Source organism: the organism of the source record quoted next, unplaced genomic scaffold (assembly GCF_019419815.1).
Source record: "Pyrus x bretschneideri cultivar Hongxiangsu unplaced genomic scaffold, Pyrus_bretschneideri_v1 Contig4, whole genome shotgun sequence".
NCBI classification, from domain to species: domain Eukaryota; kingdom Viridiplantae; phylum Streptophyta; class Magnoliopsida; order Rosales; family Rosaceae; genus Pyrus; species Pyrus x bretschneideri.
Window position 1 is genome coordinate 8,271,604 of NW_025999723.1, and position 18,708 is coordinate 8,290,311.

General features: G+C 37.0%; 1 protein-coding gene, 1 long non-coding RNA gene and 1 pseudogene across 2 annotated transcripts; all 3 read left to right on the forward strand.

The window, feature by feature from the left end:
* Positions 1-1,335: 1,335 nt before the first annotated feature.
* On the forward strand, positions 1,336-6,153 carry LOC103936647 (annotated as a pseudogene).
* A 2,020-nt stretch (positions 6,154-8,173) lies between these two features.
* Positions 8,174-8,977, forward strand: LOC108866598 (putative F-box/LRR-repeat protein 23). Its single transcript, XM_018645524.2, has one exon. It carries the CDS (start codon positions 8,174-8,176, stop codon positions 8,975-8,977), a length of 804 nt encoding a protein of 267 aa, XP_018501040.2.
* A 915-nt stretch (positions 8,978-9,892) lies between these two features.
* Positions 9,893-10,776, forward strand: LOC125468695. The gene is made up of 2 exons (XR_007251070.1): positions 9,893-10,103; positions 10,201-10,776. It is a non-coding gene; the product is annotated as an uncharacterized LOC125468695 (long non-coding RNA).
* Positions 10,777-18,708: the final 7,932 nt, after the last annotated feature.

Here is an 18,708-nt window from a genome sequence, read left to right on the forward strand (position 1 = left end):
AAGATGAACACCCAATTGCATGCAATTCCGCATCACCAACAGTGGCAATTCAAGAGAATGATGACATTTTGGGTGATGAACAACCAAGTCAAGTTCTTCAAGACAATGCCCAGGTTAGTGAGACTTCAATAGATGTGAGTTTTGAGTTAGACATATTCTCGGTTTTGGTGTTTCTTCAAGGTATTGTGTGTGAATTTTTTAATTTTTTTTTTTTCACATGGTTGACAACTATGCAGGTATCTTCCATTAATCATTATGCATTGCAAGTACATGAGGCAGACTTATATCATATAGTTGCCCTAAATGCCAAGACATGCACATGTAGAAGGTTTGATCTCGACCAACTTCCATGTGTCCATGCAACTGCCACATGTCGAATTCACAACACATCAATGTACAATATTTGCTCCAAATTCTACACAGCCGATGCAGTTGTGCTACCGTATGCGGAGCCCATTTGGCCGGTTGGAAACAAGAGTGAATGGAGTGTGCCGGAAGAGGTGCAGAATAAAGTTGTGTTACCTCCAATTAGACAAGTTGTATTTGGAAGACGCAAGACAAACATAATCCCATCTCAAAGTGGGGAAAGGATAGTGAAAAAGTGCAGTTGCTATGGTGGGACATGCCACAATCGTCAAACTTGCAAGAATCCAATTAGACTCCATTCCAACGCATGATGTAAATGTTTTTCTTTGGAATTTATTACATTATTGGCTTTTATATTATTCGGGATTTATTACATTATTGGCTTTTATATTTTCAATCACCAGTTTAGCAGAAAAACCTCACACATATTTTAGATTAAAAGGGTTTTCGCTCCTCTATTTTTAGATTCAAATTTTGCTTCGAAGATTCAGTTTTTGATTAATTTTTATGTTTAGTTTACTGGGTTATATCTTCAATTTTCATGTTCTCTGATTACAATTGAATATCTATATCTACTCTCTCTCTCTCTCTCTCTCTCTCTCTCTCTCTCTCTCTATATATATATATATTGATAAAAAAAAAAAAAGTGTAAGAAATGGAGGGTTTCGAGAGAAGGGGTACTTGGTAGTATTCAAGAGGCTACCTCTTTTATGCTTCAAGATCTCAACTAATTGTTGTTTTTTCATGGTTAAGAGCAATGGGGAATTTTTTGTCATTAAGGGTATATTAGTACTTTTAAATTAAGTTTTGATTAGAATTATCATAAAACTAAAATGATGGCTATAATTCTATATTTTTCCAAATTTCCCATATGCAGTGTAGGTACTCAACCAACTTTGGAAGTTACGAAAAAAATAAAAATAAAATAAATGTGTTCTAGAGAGTGATGCACCAAACAATGCCCTTTTCCCGTAACAGCAGCAACTGAACTGAATTATCTCTCTTAGATTAGATCCTCCCCTTTGGACTCGGGACCATCTCCAACCTGCCTTTCATCATTGCCATCACATTTTTGTATGATATTCTACGCTTAGCGGCCTCGTTTGGTACGTTGGACTGTTCTGAGTGATATTTGAGAGAGAACAGTGAGATTACTGAGTCGGACATGGCGTGCGTGAAGCTGGGATCCAAATCTGAAGCGTTTTACCTTGATGGCAAAACTTGGTACCTTTTTTTTTTTCTGGTGCTTCAGGGTTTTCATTTGTTTCTATTTATTGCTACCACATTTCTGGTGCTTCAGGGTTTATCATATATTCATATGTACGACTGAAAATATTTTGATGGTTTGGCTTTAATTATTTGCATTTTTAATTTCTGGTTTCTGGGATTTTCTCATTCCCGTTAGTTTCTTGTAGAAAATTGCTCAATTGGGTTTCTTTTTTGGTCAATGATTTATGAATTAATCAAACATTATTTGTTGAATTACTGACTTCTGCTAATACTGAGGATGATTAATTGATGGTTAATTTCGTTTTACCAATACTTTTGATATGCTGAGGTAGATACATTTCACTGTTTCATTGATCCGGGACTGTGGACTGTGAGCATCATTGTGTGTGTGTGTGTGTGTGTGACTCTGCACATTGTACGCGTAAATTGTGTATTCTGATATATTTACCTATGACTAATCATAAGAAAGCTTTCTTATAGTAAAGCACCTTCCTTCCAGTATCATTTCCCGGCATTGTAAAAAAATTTCACTCCGTTGTACTTTGTTATTTTTCTGTAAAGTCACTCAAAGGAATCTGTCATATGTAAGCCGGGATCTGTGATCAATTGTTTTCTTGTGAAGAAATGTTTGAAAATTTACCAGTGGTTGCAGGGTGAACTGATATGGTTAAGCATAATGTACAACTTCAAAGATACAATGTAGAATGTTCTCACGAGTAGACAAGGATAAGAGGAAGGTGCATTGATTTAGTTCATACAGAGATTTAGAAGTATAAGTTTTTTGCTTTATAAATTGTTTGTGTTCAAGAGGAAACCAAAGCATGGACTGAGTCTTATGAACAACTGCAGAACCGTAGAAATTTCCACATCGAGACTTGTATCATTGTGACAAGAAACTGTCTTTTTTTTTTTTTTTTTAAGAGCAATGCCTTATGTACTTACATTCATCTGTTTCAATCTTCTCTGAAAATTGTTGACTTAAGTAATATCAAAAGGGTGGTGCTATCTACACATCTCTTTTTACCTTCCACACACCCCTGTTAATTTCTATTATTTGATCCTCGTCAATTATTCAATTCGAAGGCCGGAAATTGAAAAGTGTGTAACAAGGGGGGTGTGGATAGCACTACCCTATCGTAAAGTGTATGACTTAACCTTGCTAGTTTTTTGCTAATGCTTTCTTGCCAGGCGGGTTTTATGTGGTTTGGGATTGAAATTGAATTTTTGTATTCTTTTGTCACATAATTTTCTGCTCTCTGCTGTTAAAACTCCTTCATCCTTGATCCTTTTGAGGTCACTGGCCTGCTTGAAACCTGTTGCCCACTTTTGCTTCATGTAGCGATTGTTATATGCACATCTGCACATCGTAGTCGTCATTTTTCTGTCAGAAGATCCCTCAATGGCCTTTTTTTGAGGATAAAAGATAAGTTTCCGATAGCAGTTGATTTGAATGGTGAGATCAATGTACATTCTCCTTGATTTACAAAAAAAGAAAGCCTAATTAGCATACAGAGAAAAAGATTTCAGGCAATGTAACACAAGTGAAACAGACGAGTGAAAACCAAACTTCGACGAGACAAATATTATTTCTGCATTGATGTCAATGTTTGTGCATACCTTGTTGCTCTCTTACTATTAAAAAAATACGTAACAGTTATGCCTTTGTTAATAAGTTCGACCTCTATGTCCTTTGTCTTCTGTACTTGAGAATAATATTCTCTTTGGCAGGCTTTGCTCAACTGGACTTGCTAGTGATGTCATTGTTGAAGTTGAAGAAACGTCCTTCCATCTCCACAAGGTGAAATTTACTTGTTCAAGCTTAAAATTATGTTGTTCTTTCGTTTCTCATCATGAACTCTACACAATATATTAGTACTAAGAGTTCGTTTTGAAAATTAAACGCCTATCCTTTACCTTGCCTCTCAAATTATTGTAGATTTTATTCCATTGACTATATAGGCGGCTCTGTGTTTTCTTTCGTGCCTATGCTCATGAGCTTTAATTTTTCTACCTTGTTCGATATATCCACCAGTTTCCATTGCTATCCAGATGTGGATTACTAGAAAACATTATTGGAGAACTTTCGAGCGAGGATGATCAGAAATGCATAGTGCAACTGCATGACATTCCAGGTGGAGCCAAAATTTTCTTGCTGGTAGCCAAATTTTGTTACGGTGTAAGAATAGAACTGAACGCGTTGAATGTAGTTAGTGTGAGGTGCGCTGCTGAGCATCTTCACATGAGTGAAGAATATGGAGAGGGAAACCTCATCACACAAGCAGAGGATTTTCTAAACGAAATCTTCAGCAATTGGAGTGACTCCATTAAAGCACTTGAAACCTGCGAAGAGGTCTTGCCTCATGCAGAAGAGCTTCATCTTGTTTCGAGATGCATCAATTCATTGGCAATGAAAGCGAGTACCGATCCAGGTTTATTTAGTTGGCCTGTGTCGGGAAAGGATGCCTTGCAGAGCTCAGAGGGTGCGGTGTTTTGGAATGGAATATGCACAACAGCAAAGCCACATCCAGTCAGTGAAGATTGGTGGTATGAAGATGTCTCATTTCTGAAGTTTCCATTTTTCAAGAGGCTGATTCGAGCGGTTGAATTAGGAGGCATGAACCAAGAGAGGAAGGCTGGCTCCATAATGCACTATGCAAAGAGGCACCTTTCCTTGTTGGGTAGGCAATCGAGTTTCCATAATGGAAATCGTGCTGCCCCGTTATCAACTGTTCCTGCTGCATCTGATGGAGAGCAAAGGACTCTCCTTGAGGAGATTGTGGGATTACTTCCTGCTCAGAAGGGCGTTGTGCCAACGAACTTCCTGCTTAGGCTTCTCCGAACATCTATGATTTTGCAAGCTAGTGCATCATGTTGTGAAAGCTTAGAGAAACGAGTTGGGGCTCAATTGGATCAAGCAGTTCTTGAAGATCTTCTGATACCAAACATGGGGTACTCAGTGGAGACCCTATATGATATTGACTGCATTCAGCGGATTCTTGACCACTTCATTCTCATGGACCGTGATTCAATTGATTATACTTCTAGCTGTATTGTTGATGAGGGCGTTTCTCATTCGCCGACTGCAATAACCTCGGTGGCTAACCTGGTTGATGGATATCTGGCTGAAGTTGCACCTGATGTTAACTTGAAACTGCAGAAATTTCAGTCGCTAGCTGCTGTTATCCCGGAATATGCCAGACCATTAGATGATGGAATTTATCGTGCCATTGATATATACCTCAAGGTAAAGATGCTCTAAATTCTGTTCATACTCAAGATTATTTGATAACTTAAGCGCTGCGCATGTTTGGTTCTTGTAGTTTTGCAATTGAAAAATACAGGAACGAAAGTGGAAACATTGCGTACTACAGGGACTTGAAAACATGTTCACTTTTGGATATTGCATCCATTGAAATGTTCATATTTAATTACTTCTTCAACATATTTAATCTGTTTGATAACTTTTTCTGACTTAGCATTCCATTGCTTACATTTTTCTCAAGTTCAGGCCCATCCTTGTCTGACAGACTCCGAGAGGGAACAAATCTGCCGGCTCGTGAACTGCCAGAAGCTCTCATTGGAAGCCAGCACGCACGCAGCGCAGAATGAGAGGCTACCGCTTCGCGTCATTGTCCAAGTTCTATTCTTCGAACAGCTTCGCCTGCGCACATCAATTTCGGTTGGTTCTTTGTATCTGAGAACGTCGAGAACTCACAAAACCAAAGTAGAAATCTTGCGCTTGCTCGAAATGAGGCACCTGCTCAAGCTGGCACTGTGCGCGATCATGTTGTAACAGTTGATGACATGAGGGAACGAGTTTTGGAGCTTGAGAAAGAGTGCTTGAGCATGAAGCAAGAGATTGAGAAGCTGGTGAAGACAAAGGGGAGTTGGAACACATTCTTGAAGAGGTTTGGTTTGAGTCTCAAGTTAAAATCTGATGCAAAAAAAGCACCCAAACCCTGCAGTAATTCCAAAGAACAACCAACATCTATAGGTCCACTTGTGAATGGAAAACAAAATTATGAAAATAATAAATTAAGAGATTGATATTTAAAAAACTCGAATTTTAATTCAACTTTGTTTTTATTTATTTGGGATAATTTCTTATTCATTTTTTCCTACCCCTTTTTGTTCTATTTATTTAATGATTAGTGTAGTGTTTGCTCTAGGATATGCCTCTGTAATTATACTTTTTGTATTACATATAATTTTCTCATTCTCAATTATATAATGTTCATCTGCCAATGTATGTTCTTTCAATACGCCAATTTTTTTTTTTCTTTTCTTAATTTCAGCCCCCAAAACCATTGTTTTATTAATTGAACAATTACTTATTTGTTTATTCGTCTTGATAAATAAAATTGAAAATGACCACCTTGGTCATGTTGGGATTTTATTTTCTTCCAATTATGCCTAATATTTTAATTTCGTAATCAGATTTCTTGTTCATACATTATTTCACTCTAACGAGTATATGTTGAAGAGAGAAAAATTCAAACACGGTAGCATTTCAATTCTAACTAATGTGGTTGTACCCGTTAATGAAACCTACCAAAGTTGTCTAGGTGAAATATAAACCAACATTAGGGGTGGTTTCGGTATGGTTACCGTACCTAAATTCCCGTACCAATTACCATACCAAACTTTTGATATGGCAAAATCTATTATCATTACCATACCAAACTTTCAGTATATCGAATTTCAATATGACAACTAGTTCGGTTGGCAAAATAATGGTAATTGCCACTTTGTTTTAGGCCCAATTTTGATTTTTTTTTTTCTATCGAATTCAGGGCGCAAACTTTTTTTTTCTTTCTATTTTTATGGCTTTGTCTCATATATGGTCGCCTAAATTACAAAACCCAAATAGAATCCCTGCAGTGAGAAACCACAGGCAACAAGCAAAGGCAAGAAGACCAACACCAATCCTCGTAGAGAATGAGAGATAGAGTGTGTTGAAGAGAGAAAGTGTGGAAGGAATGAGAGGCAATGAAGGGCTTTTTCTTAAATATTATAAATATATATATATATATATATATATATATATATATATATTATAAGGTGCGGTTATACGATCAGTAATGGTATCGAATACAATATCGTGCCAAAAAATTTTGGTTTAGTACAATACCATGCCATTACCAATTGGCACAAAATCGGCATGATACGGCTAGCATAGTAATTTGGCATAAATTTCACTCCTAACTAACAATATGTTTGGACAAAGAAAATAAACATGAAATTTTGACAAAAATCAGAATTTATAAATTGACATGCTTCAATTGTATTGTTTGGATTCATAAACATAGAAATTTAAAATTTTCACATGAAAAAAAAAACTTGGAATTTGGGACCTCTAGTTCCCAAGTTTAAGCTTCATGTAAATAGGTGTCATTTCCAAATATTTTATTTTTATTTATTTATTTTTTTTTTTTTTGGGTTAGCCAAACAAGGAAATTCACAAATTCTAAAATATAGAATTCCGTCAATTCTATTTCCATCATTTTGAACCTGGTGGTTGCTCGCTCTTTGGTTAGTGATTCACCGGCCACTACATCGATGAAGAAACTCTCCAGAATCTGCTTTTTGATCAGTGATTCACCGCCCACTACATTCAGGGATCCCACCTTATTCTCAAACCTGGCGGCTCGGTTGATTGGCACTTTGGTAGGCTCATCTTGCATACAAATTCTGGGGGTCCCATGTGCTGCATCCACCAAGAACATTTCTTCCCTTAAGCGTAATTTCTTATTAATTAGTTTTAAATTTCCTCATCTAAACATAGTATAAGGGAGATTCAAATGCAGCTACATATCCGCTCTAGCCATATGAACATGCACATTAAATAAAAACTACAAAACTTGTCCAAACAGATGTAAATTGAGAGGGAGATTTAAATGCGGTTGCATATTTAAGTCGCCATGTCCTGCAGACGTACTCATATTATAGCATGTGTATCCATTCAATGGACTTTTACAATATGTTCATGAAACCCACTCAGAGTTTTTTCAATCAATCTCACCACGTGACTCAATTGAAGAGGTAATTCTTCTTATACAACTTATCTTCTGTTTTAAAAAAGAAAATTCGAAACTTGATACAAGCGTTTAAAGGAATCCAGCAAATTAAAAATGCCATCAAAACCTAATTACATAAGCTTGATACAAGCGTTTAAAAGAATCCAATAAATTAAAAATGCCGTCAATACCCACTTTAAGTTTCTGATACGGCACAAAGAAGTAATTTATCCACTGATTAATTATAACTAATTTATCCACTGATTAATATTATACTCTATGTCCATGACACATAAACCTTGAACTTTTCCAATTATGAAAATTAGTAACTCGACTGGGGAAATTCAGACACAGTGAGATAATTAAAAAAAAACCTAAAACCCTAATTAGCCGAACTTAGTGGGTAAGTTTCCGACAAGACCGAGTATTTATATGTTTTTAGCACCCAGCAGCCGTCTTATCATAATCTTGACTGTCTCGAGTAAAACAAACCTAGACAGCGACAGACACGGGAATCCATTTTCCCAAATCCCCAAATCCAACAACCCCCAATTTCCGCCATGGACAGACCGAGGAAGCGCAACCACCGGCGGAACCTCAACCGCAGCTGGGAGGACATGGAACAGAACTGTTTGGCTCAAGTGTTCATCCGAGTCGGACTGGAGTCGCTCCTCCTTTTCATCCCGTTCGTGTGCAAATCCTGGTACCGCGCCACCAAAAACCCCGCCTGCTGGGAGCGCATCATTTTCCCCGACGCCAATGACGACGTCACCGATCCTTTCAGCCTCAACGACGCCGTCTTGGACCGCCCCTGGACCACGGCGAATCGAACCGAAAATCAGCGTTTCGACGTCTTCATCCGGACATTCGCGCGCGAAAATGACATTCTGTGGCGACACTTCTCGATCACGAATTTCATGAAAATGGTCATCGACCGCAGCGGTGGCAGCCTCCGGTTCCTGAAAATCCCTGGCCTCCTCAGCCACTACATGTTCGCGATCCACAAAACCCTCCAGCACGTCGGCAAGTGCTGCAAGAACTTCGCTGGGATGCAGCTGACAAATGCAGCGATCGGGCCAAGCGTGGTGGAGGCGATCGTGACATTCGTGCCCAACCTGAGCTTTCTGTCTCTGAGGGGGTCGCAGATCCCGAGGGAGTTGATGGTGATGCTGCTCAAGGAGATGAAGAACCTGGCGCTGTTGGACGTGAGGGAGTGTGTAGGGTTCGACCAGCAGGACGAGGAGATTTTGCGGCTGGCTTCGGAGATTCCTACGTTTCTGTGTCGGGGGGCGAGGATTTGTGCCCAGGAGCACCTGTTGCGTATGTCGGATGGGTCATTGGTTCATGTCATTGCCCTGGATTAGTCAGCGAGATTGCTAAAAAAGAGAAGAGTGTACCAGTTCTATACCGACCAAATCGGAATAAATAAAAGACTGGACTTTTTTAGTTTTATTATTATTCATTTCGTTATTTTAATATGCAAATGGACCATAGACGTGAGTTTGATCGGTTGGTTAAAGTTGTGTGTTCGAAATCTACCATATCCAAGTTCGTGTGTTATCTAAATCATATAGTAGTTTTTTGTAGGGGTATGCTATCCATACATCTTATTTTACTTCTCACACACTCCTTGATAATTTATGTCTGTTGATCTTCATCAATTTATCTGATCCGACGGCCGAAAATTAAAGAGGTGTGTGAGAAGTAAAATGGGGTGTGTGGATATCACACCCTTTTTTTTAAGGTTTACTGTTGAACAAAGCCAAATGGCATTTTAGCAATGGTTTTGGGTCCGATGAGCGTGGCGATTACAAGCATCAACAAAACAAAAGCTGCCATGACTGCACTCAAATCATCGACGTACAAGCAATAGGGGCAGAGACCAGGACCGTCTTTGAGATTTTTAGAGTCTTGTGTGAAATTTATAAAAGGACCCATCCTTAAAATGATTTTCAAAAATAATTGCTAGAAGACAACCTAAATCACAACAAACTTCAGGACTCACTGATTGTAAATCATCTTTAGAGTATTATTGTTGGCACTTCAAATATCTCATTGTGCACTCCAAATTTTTACATTAGAAAGAAAAAAAATTTACACTTATAAAAAGTGTACAACGAGATTTTAAAGTACTAATAAAAGTAATTTTTTAATATATACCATTGTTACATATAAATTTCAGATGTCAAAAAATATTGGGGGCCCTTTAAATTTGGTGTCCCTTCAAATTTGGGGTCTAGTGTGATTGCACGTTTCGCTTCCCCTCAACACTGCCCTTGAGGAAGACACCCATTTATCTGGTACGGCCTTCCGATGATCTCACAGTGTGGGGCATGGTGGGGCTCGGTCACAGGATTCAAGGAAGCAAGGACATCGCGAAGGTGAAGGACGATGGAGTGGGAGATCAACGAGAGCCGAAATGCACTTTCCAGAACGGGACCCGTTGACGCCTACAAACCAAAGAAGACGTCTCTCGAGGAAGAGCTCAGGGTACAAGCTTTCAAATAAGCCAAAAGCCATAAGCAGTTGAAAAGTGTTTTTGAGAGCTTTTTGATTGATTTTGGCAGTTACCAATTCGATTTTGTAGGTTTTGTAGCAGAAGGTGGACATTAACAAGTACAATTACAAGCCGATTCCTCGCTCAATTGAAAGCAATAAATAAATGACTGATTACCATGTGGTTTTGTTTTGTTTATGTGATTGGCGGGAATTAGTTCAAGTTTTTTGCCCAATCAATAAGCAATTAACAATTTAACATGATGTTTGATGTTTCATTCTCTCAACTACACCTTCCAGGATGGATTCTGCACAACCTTCTTAGATCTAGCTTTTGGTTAGGGTGCTTTCTTCAGTTTGGGGCGATGTATTCCTTCATGGCGGCTGTTGCGGTGGTGGCAGCGACGTGGCTACCGTTGTGCTGATGGAGATTAGGGTTTTGATGTTGTGTTTTCTTACTTTGTCTACAAGCCTAAGTGTATGTGAGCCTCCCATTATGTATTGGGTTGTTGCTCTCTCTTTGCTTGGGCCTGTTTTTATTTTAAGTCTTGCTTTTCTTATGTAGGATTTTATGTTTTTATATTTTGGTTGGGTTTAGGCCTATCTTGCACAAATTGTATTCTCCCTTCCATGAATGAAGCAATGGAATTTTACGGGATAATTTTCATTGTATTACTTCTTTGAAATATATACAAATACAATCCTTATTCTATATGAAAACAATAATCAATAAAGGACACAACAATTAATCCTTCCTAATAAAGGATTCTTAATATTTACAATATATTTACATACTTATTTTAACAACTCACGTTTACACTCCTCCTTAAGTTGGTGCATAGATATCTATTGACCCTAAAAACTACCAAGCCTACGTGGCACACAGGCTGAGTAACTAATGAGCTAACTACGTCTTTCGATTATGTCTGGGGCGTGCCAACTCGTCGGCCGAGTTCGGCCAAGGAGTAAAATATATTGATGTGGCGTTGGGCGTGCTATTGACTTCTTAATATCAAATTCGGCTTCTAGAGCCTGAAGACAAGGCTTCTACGAAGTTCAATATCAAATTCGGCTTTCAATGTGCTGAATGTAGTAACCTGTAACACCTCACATCGTCGAGAAGGCTTATGAGATGACCTCTACCAACAAGGACTCGAAAATCCTTGTCGACCAAGACTTGGATAAATAACCAGTCGGTCTCAAAGCAGTGTTGTTTATCCAAACTGAAGGTGCTCCTTGATCGGCTGATTTTATGCCTCCAATACTGTTTATCCAAACTGAAGATGTGTTAGCGAAAGAAATGGGAGAAGGATAAAAATCTTAGGATTGTTAAGAAGTTTTGCGCAGGGTAATTTGTGCGTTGATTTTGAGGAGGCTTTCAAATGTTGTCTGCGACTCTGTATTTATAGCACTCATATCTTCTACTTGGCACAACCAGATAATTTTCTAGAGTCCAATTACAACTCTAATTCGCAGACTTGAAATTGATATGTGTCAGAGGCCAAAGAATATCCTTCAGATTGCTGTTCGTGACTTTTTAAACAAGATAAAAACCTATATAGGCTTATCACATCACATCAGAAGCTTAGCCCACCTAGGCTTCTTATCTCATCATCAAAACTCCATCAGTAGCCTTACTTTATCCCATTAAGCTGTCATGCATAGTCAAGACTCCCAATGCATACTATAAAGCTTCTTTCCCACGACACCTGTCCAGGTGCAACCATGCATGCAATTTAATTGCAATATCAGCGAATCACTTGAGATGCCATCTTCCATCAAATACCACTTTGCATAGGAGTCCTAGTTATGCATGTGTCACGTGGCCAAAGCAATACCACATATGCAAAATGTATCCCCGATATCTTTGCATGCTGTTTTCTAACGCCATGCCTTAATGCATATCCCCATATTCCATCATCATTCAAATCAATTGGGATTTAGACAAATATTAGGTTTAAATAATTTAATATATTACTAAGAGATAATATCATGATTAAAATCATAATATTATTTCTCAATAATAATTGAAAATCATTTCAACCACTTTGTTATTCAATGGTCTAAAATTTTGCTCATTCAACGGTCTCGATTACTTGGACCGATGATGTAATTTTGGGTCCAAAAAATATCACACATGCCCAACTTGACAAGTGAGTCATAGGCTTGGCAAACAGGTCGTGTCTATCGTGTTCGTGTCGTTTTCGTGTAACACTTGTTATCTTAACGGGTCCTTAACAGGTCGGGTCACTTTACCCAACTGTTATGACCCGCTATGACCCGTTAAGAAAAATGTATTTTTTTTCTTAAACTTGCACATACCACACATTGCCACATAAATATTACTTCAAAACATTAAAGCACATTTTTCATTTAAGTACTATATCTACACTTGAAAATAAGAGTCTAATAAACAAACATCTATACACTGCTAGTCTATTACAAAATATTAAATGTGCAAAGATATGCAAAATGTGCAAGGATATACAAAATATTAAATGTGCAAGGATATGCAAAAGGATATTCAAGGTTGTGAAGCTTTTCTCAAAAGTTTAAACCTTGTCAATGGAACTCAAAGCTTGAATGTAATTCCTTTTACAAAATCCTCAATTTTCATCGATCATCATGACATAAGATTTTGTGGTATCTACTTGTGCAAATATTTTAAATTGAAGATCGAATTCATTCATTGTATTCATATGGGGTCAAGGAGTGTAGCTGTAAAAAATCAACAAAATCAGAGTTAAAATAACCGTTAAATCATGATTTTTCGTTGATAACCGTTGAAAAGTTTTGTCCCGTTACTTGATCTCTGAATGTTTTTTTTTTTTGCGATTTTTGGCGTATGCGATCTTGAAGCATATACAAACAACTTTGACGGTTGGATCATTGAAATTATTTTCATATAATGCGTATCCCATCAAAACGATAAATTCACTAACACCTAGAGTTTATTTATAATTTCATCAAGTATAACATAAGATCCACTAGGGTAAATATTTTAAATTGAAGATCAAATTCATTCATTGTATTCAAATAAGGTTAAGGAGTGTAGCTGTAAAAAATCATCCAAATCGAAGTTAAAATAACCATTAAATCGTGATTTTTCGTTGATAATCGTTGAAACGTTTTGTCCCATTACTTGATCTTTAAATGTTTATTTTTTTCAATTTTTGGCGTATGCGATCTCGAAGTATATACAGACATGTTTGACGGTTGGATCGTTGAAACTAGTTTCGTAGAATGTGTATCCCATCAAAACAATAGATTCACTAACACTTCAAAGTTTATTCATACTTTCATTAAGTATAGCATAAGATTTTGTGATATCCACTAGTGTAAATATTTTAAATTGAAGATCAAGTTCATTCACTATATTCATATAGGGTCAAGGAGTGTAGCTATAAAAAATCATCAAAATCGGAGGTAAAATAACTGTTAAATCATGATTTTTTGTTGATAACCATCAAAACGTTTTGTCCTGTTACTTGATATTTGAATGTTTATTTTTTGCAATTTTTGGCGTATACGATCTCGAAGTATATTCAAACAAGTTTGATGGTTGGATCGTTGAAACTAGTTTCGTAGAATGCATATCCCATCAAAATAATAGATTCACTAACACTTAAGAGTTTATTCATACTTTCATTAAGTATAACGTAAGATTTTGTGGTATCCACTAGTGTAAATATTTTAAATTGAAGATCAAGTTCATTCATTGTATTCATATAGGGTTAAGGAGTGTAGATATAAAAAATCATCAAAATCGGAGTTAAAATAACCGTTAAATCGTGATTTTTCGTTGATAACCGTTGAAAAGTTTTGTCCTATTACTTGATATCTGAATGTTTATTTTTTTGCAATTTTTCGCATATACAATCTAGAAGTATATTCAAACAAGTTTGACGGTTGGATCATTGAAACTAGTTTCGTAGAATGCGTATCCCATCAAAATAATGGATTCACTAACACTTAAGAGTTTATTCATACTTTCATTAAGTATAACATAAGATTTTATGGTATCCACTAGTATAAATATTTTAAATTGAAGATCGAGTTCATTCATTGTATTCATATAGGGTCAAGGAGTGTAGCTATAAAAAATCATCAAGATCAGAATTAAAATAACCGTTAAATTGTGATTTTTTGTTGATAACCGTCGAAAAGTGTTGTCCCGTTACTTGATCTCTGAATGTTTGTTTTCTGCAATTTTTGGCATATGCGATCTCGAAGCATATACAAACATGTTTGACGGTTGGATCATTGAAACTAGTTTCGTAGAATGCATATCCCATCAAAACAATAGATTCACTAACACTTAAGAGTTTATTCATACTTTCATTAAGTATAGCATAAGCTTTTGTGGTTTCCACTATTGTAAATATTTTAAATTGAAGATCAAGTTCATTCATTGTATTCATATGGGGTCAAGGACTGTAGCTATAAAAAATCATCAAAATCGGAGTTAAAATAACCGTTAAATCATGATTTTCCTTTGATAACCATCGAAAAGTTTTGTCCCGTTACTTGATATCTAAATGTTTATTTTTTTCAATTTTTGGCGTATACGATCTCGAAGTATATTCAAACAAGTTTGACGGTTGGATCGTTGAAACTAGTTTCATAGAATGTGTATCCCATCAAAATAATAGATTCACTAACACTTAAGAGTTTATTTATACTTTCATTAAGTATAACATAATATTTTGTGGTATCCACTAGTGTAAATATTTTAAAATGAAGATCGAGTTCATTCATTATATTCATATAGGGTCAAGGAGTTTAGCTGTAAAAAATCATCAAGATCGGAGTTAAAATAACCGTTAAATCATGATTTTTCGTTGATAGTCGTCGAAATGTTTTGTCCAGTTACTTGATCTCTGAATGTTTTTTTTTTTACGATTTTTTGCTGATGCGATCTTGATGCATATACAAACAAGTTTGACGGTTGGATCGTTCAAATTAGTTTCGTAGAATTTGTATCCCATCAAGTTCAATGGTGTCTCTATATATATATATATATATATTTATTAAGTAGATTTAAATTTATTTATTTTGTATGTATAACACTTAAGAAATTGAATGGTACGTATATTTAAGCCGATCTAGTGGTCACCAATTTTTAATATTTAATTTAATATATATATATATATATATATATATATATATATAAAATTATTGTGGTTTTTAGGGGTATAAAATTGTTAAATTAATATATATATATATAATTATTATAATATTTTTTTAGGGTTATAAAAATATAAAAGTAATATTTTGCTTATCGTGTATTGTGTTACCCACGTGTATACCCGAACCAACCCGTTATCTTAACAGGTGCTTATCGGGTTACCCGATAACGACCCGATTGTTATCGTGTCAACCCGAACACCTGTTAATTTCGTGTCGTGTCGTGTCGGGTTATCGGGTCGTGTCAAGAATTGCCAGGCCTAGTGAGTCACCAAACTTTCGACTACACACTGCATGAGTAAGAACATCCGCAAGTTGCTCCTCTGAATCCACAAATGGTATTGATACAATCTTCTTTTCAAGCTTCTCTTTGATAAAATACGATCAACCTCTACATGTTTCGTTCTATCATGTTGTACCAGATTATTAGCTATATCTCTTGCTGACTTGTTATCACAATACAACATCATGGTATCCTTCGGCTTAAACCCAAGTCCCCAAAAAAGTTTTCGTAGCCAAAGGATTTCATAGATTCCTTGAGCCATACCTCTATATTCGGCCTTAGCTGAAGATCGTGACACCACCTTCTATTTTTTACTTCACCATGTCACCAAATTCCCTCTAACAAAGGTAAAGTACCCAAAAGTAGACTGTCTATTAGTTACATCACCTGCCCAATTTGTATAAGTAAACCCTTCAATTCTCAAATGCCCTTTTTTTCATACAAGACTCATTTTCCAGGTGCCGACTTCAAGTATGCCAAGATACACATAGCAGCAGCCATATGATCCACATTCAGTGAATGCACGAACTGACTCATAACACTCACATCATAGGTAATATCAGGACGAGTATGCGCCGAATAAATCAGTCTCCCTACAAGCCTCTGATATCTACCTTTATCAACCAGTTTTTGATTTGGATCCAAACACAAATGATGTTTCTCAACAATATGAGTCTATATCGGCTTACATTTTAGCATATCAGTCTCTTTTAATAAATCCAGTACATACTTACATTGAGACAAGAAGATACCTTTAGACGATCGAGCAATTTCAACTTCTAGAAAATACTTCAAATCTCCTAAGTTCTTCATCCCAAATTCGGACGTAAGGTTTCCTTGTAACTTGGACATCTCAACAACATTGTCTCTTATTATAATCATGTCATCTCCATATATAATTAAGGCTGTCACCTTATTCTGTCTACGCTTCACAAATAAAGTATTATCAGAATGACTCTGACAATATCCATTCATTTTCATGACTTGAGTAAATCTATCAAACCATGCACGAGGCGATTGCTTAAGTCCATAGAGTGACTTATGCAACCCACATACTCTGGTGTTCCCACCATTGCTATATCCCGAAGGAAAATCCATATATTCTTCTTCCTCTAAATTCCCATGGAGAAACGCATTCTTCACATCAAACTATTTTAATGGCCAGTCCATGTTTGCAGTTAAAGAGATGAGAACATATATCGTATTCATCTTGGCAACTGGGGAGAAAGTCTCTTGGTAATCCACCCTATATGTTTGGGTATACCCTTTAGCCACCAACCTTGCTTTGTATCTGTCTACCATTCCATCAACCTTATATTTAACTGTAAATAACTACCGGCATCCCACTGTCTTCTTTCCTACGAGTAGTATCATCACCTCCCAAGTATTATTTTTCTGCAATGCCAACATTTCCTCATCCATTGCTTTTGCCCACTTTGGATCTTTTAGAGCTTCCTCCGGTCGAGTTGGTACCTGAATAGACTCCATATTACTCACCAAAGTTTGACACTCTGATGCAAGCTTGTTGCATGATACGTAGTTGGCTATCAGATACTTCACCTTCCCTTCAGGAGAAAACCAATCAGAAGGCACACCTCAATTTGTCTTGGTGGCAATTTATAAGTACTCACATTATTACTTGGATTAATTACACAATCATTTACGATACTTACCTCAGGCATATTCAGAAATGATATATTGGGCGACACTTTAGAACTAGAGAGAGAGGGTGTATTGGGCTCGGCAAGAGGCTGCTGAACAACAGGGCTTTCCTCAATAGTAGCTGGCCGAGACTCTCATATGGGTTCCGTTAGACTCAACCGTAAATCATCAACATCAGCCACAGCACCTACGACCGAATGGTCTGTACACTCAGTACCCATTGTACATTAGGCACTAACAGTTCTAGGTTCCGCACATTGCTCAACAATCACATGTCCTTCTAGATCCAACCAACTCATATTATCAACAGTGTTTTCCCCCTAGTTATATGAAGTTGAAGGTACGGAAGTGTAAAAATATTTCGTTTCAGAGAAGGTCACATCCATGGTTACATACATATGCCGGGTCTTAGGATGGTAACACTTATACCTCTTTTGGTGAGACGAGAAGCCCATAAAGACACACCGTAGTGCACACATATCCAATTTACTACAATGTATTTTTTGAATATGAACATAAGCCACAAAACCAAAGACTCAAGGGGTGAGAGTATTACTGGACACCATTGGAGCATGTTGAGTGAAGACTTGAAGAGGTGTTTGAAAACTAACCACTCGAGAGGGTATATGATTAATGACGTACACGACATAGGTAACAGGTTCAGGCCAAAAACACTGAGGAACCAAGCCCCCAATAAGCAAAGCATGAGCTGTTTCCAAAATGTGGCGATTTTTATGTTCCGCAACCCCATTTTGTTGTGGGGTATGTGGACATGTGGTTTCATGGAAAATTCATTGATCACAGAGAAACGCTGACAACTCAAAATTGATGTATTCTCCTCCGTTATCAGAACGGAGAACTTTAATAATGGAAGAATATTAGATCTGAATCATCTGAGCAAAGGATCGAAATATGGCACTAACATCACGTTTATTTTTCAACACATAAAGCCAAGTCATATGAGTGCAATCATCAACAAATGTAACAAACCACCTAATCCCTGAAAAAGTAGTAACTGGAAAAGGCCCCCAAACATCGGAATGAACAAGATCAAAAGGAAAAGGTCATATTTAAAAGATGCATGCCCTAATTGATGATGCAATAATCATACTTCTTGTAAATTACTATCACGGAACATTGGTACTGCATAAACTCTGCTAGGAACGACATCATCCACATAGTACAACCCATATCTCTTAGTGCCACGTCCAATTATCTCCTTGGTCTAAATATGACGAAGTCGACAAAAGGACGGATACGTTAGAACAGCACAATCCAATTGTTCAGTAACCTGTGGTATGGAAAGCAAATGATGTGATAAAGATGGAACAAGTAAATATCGGTGTAAAAGGAGAGAGGCTGTGAGATACACGGTGCCAGCACCAACAACAGGGGCATGGGTACCATTGGCGGTTGCAATATATTCCTTATGAGATGTTGTCATATATTGAAACATATTCTTATCGT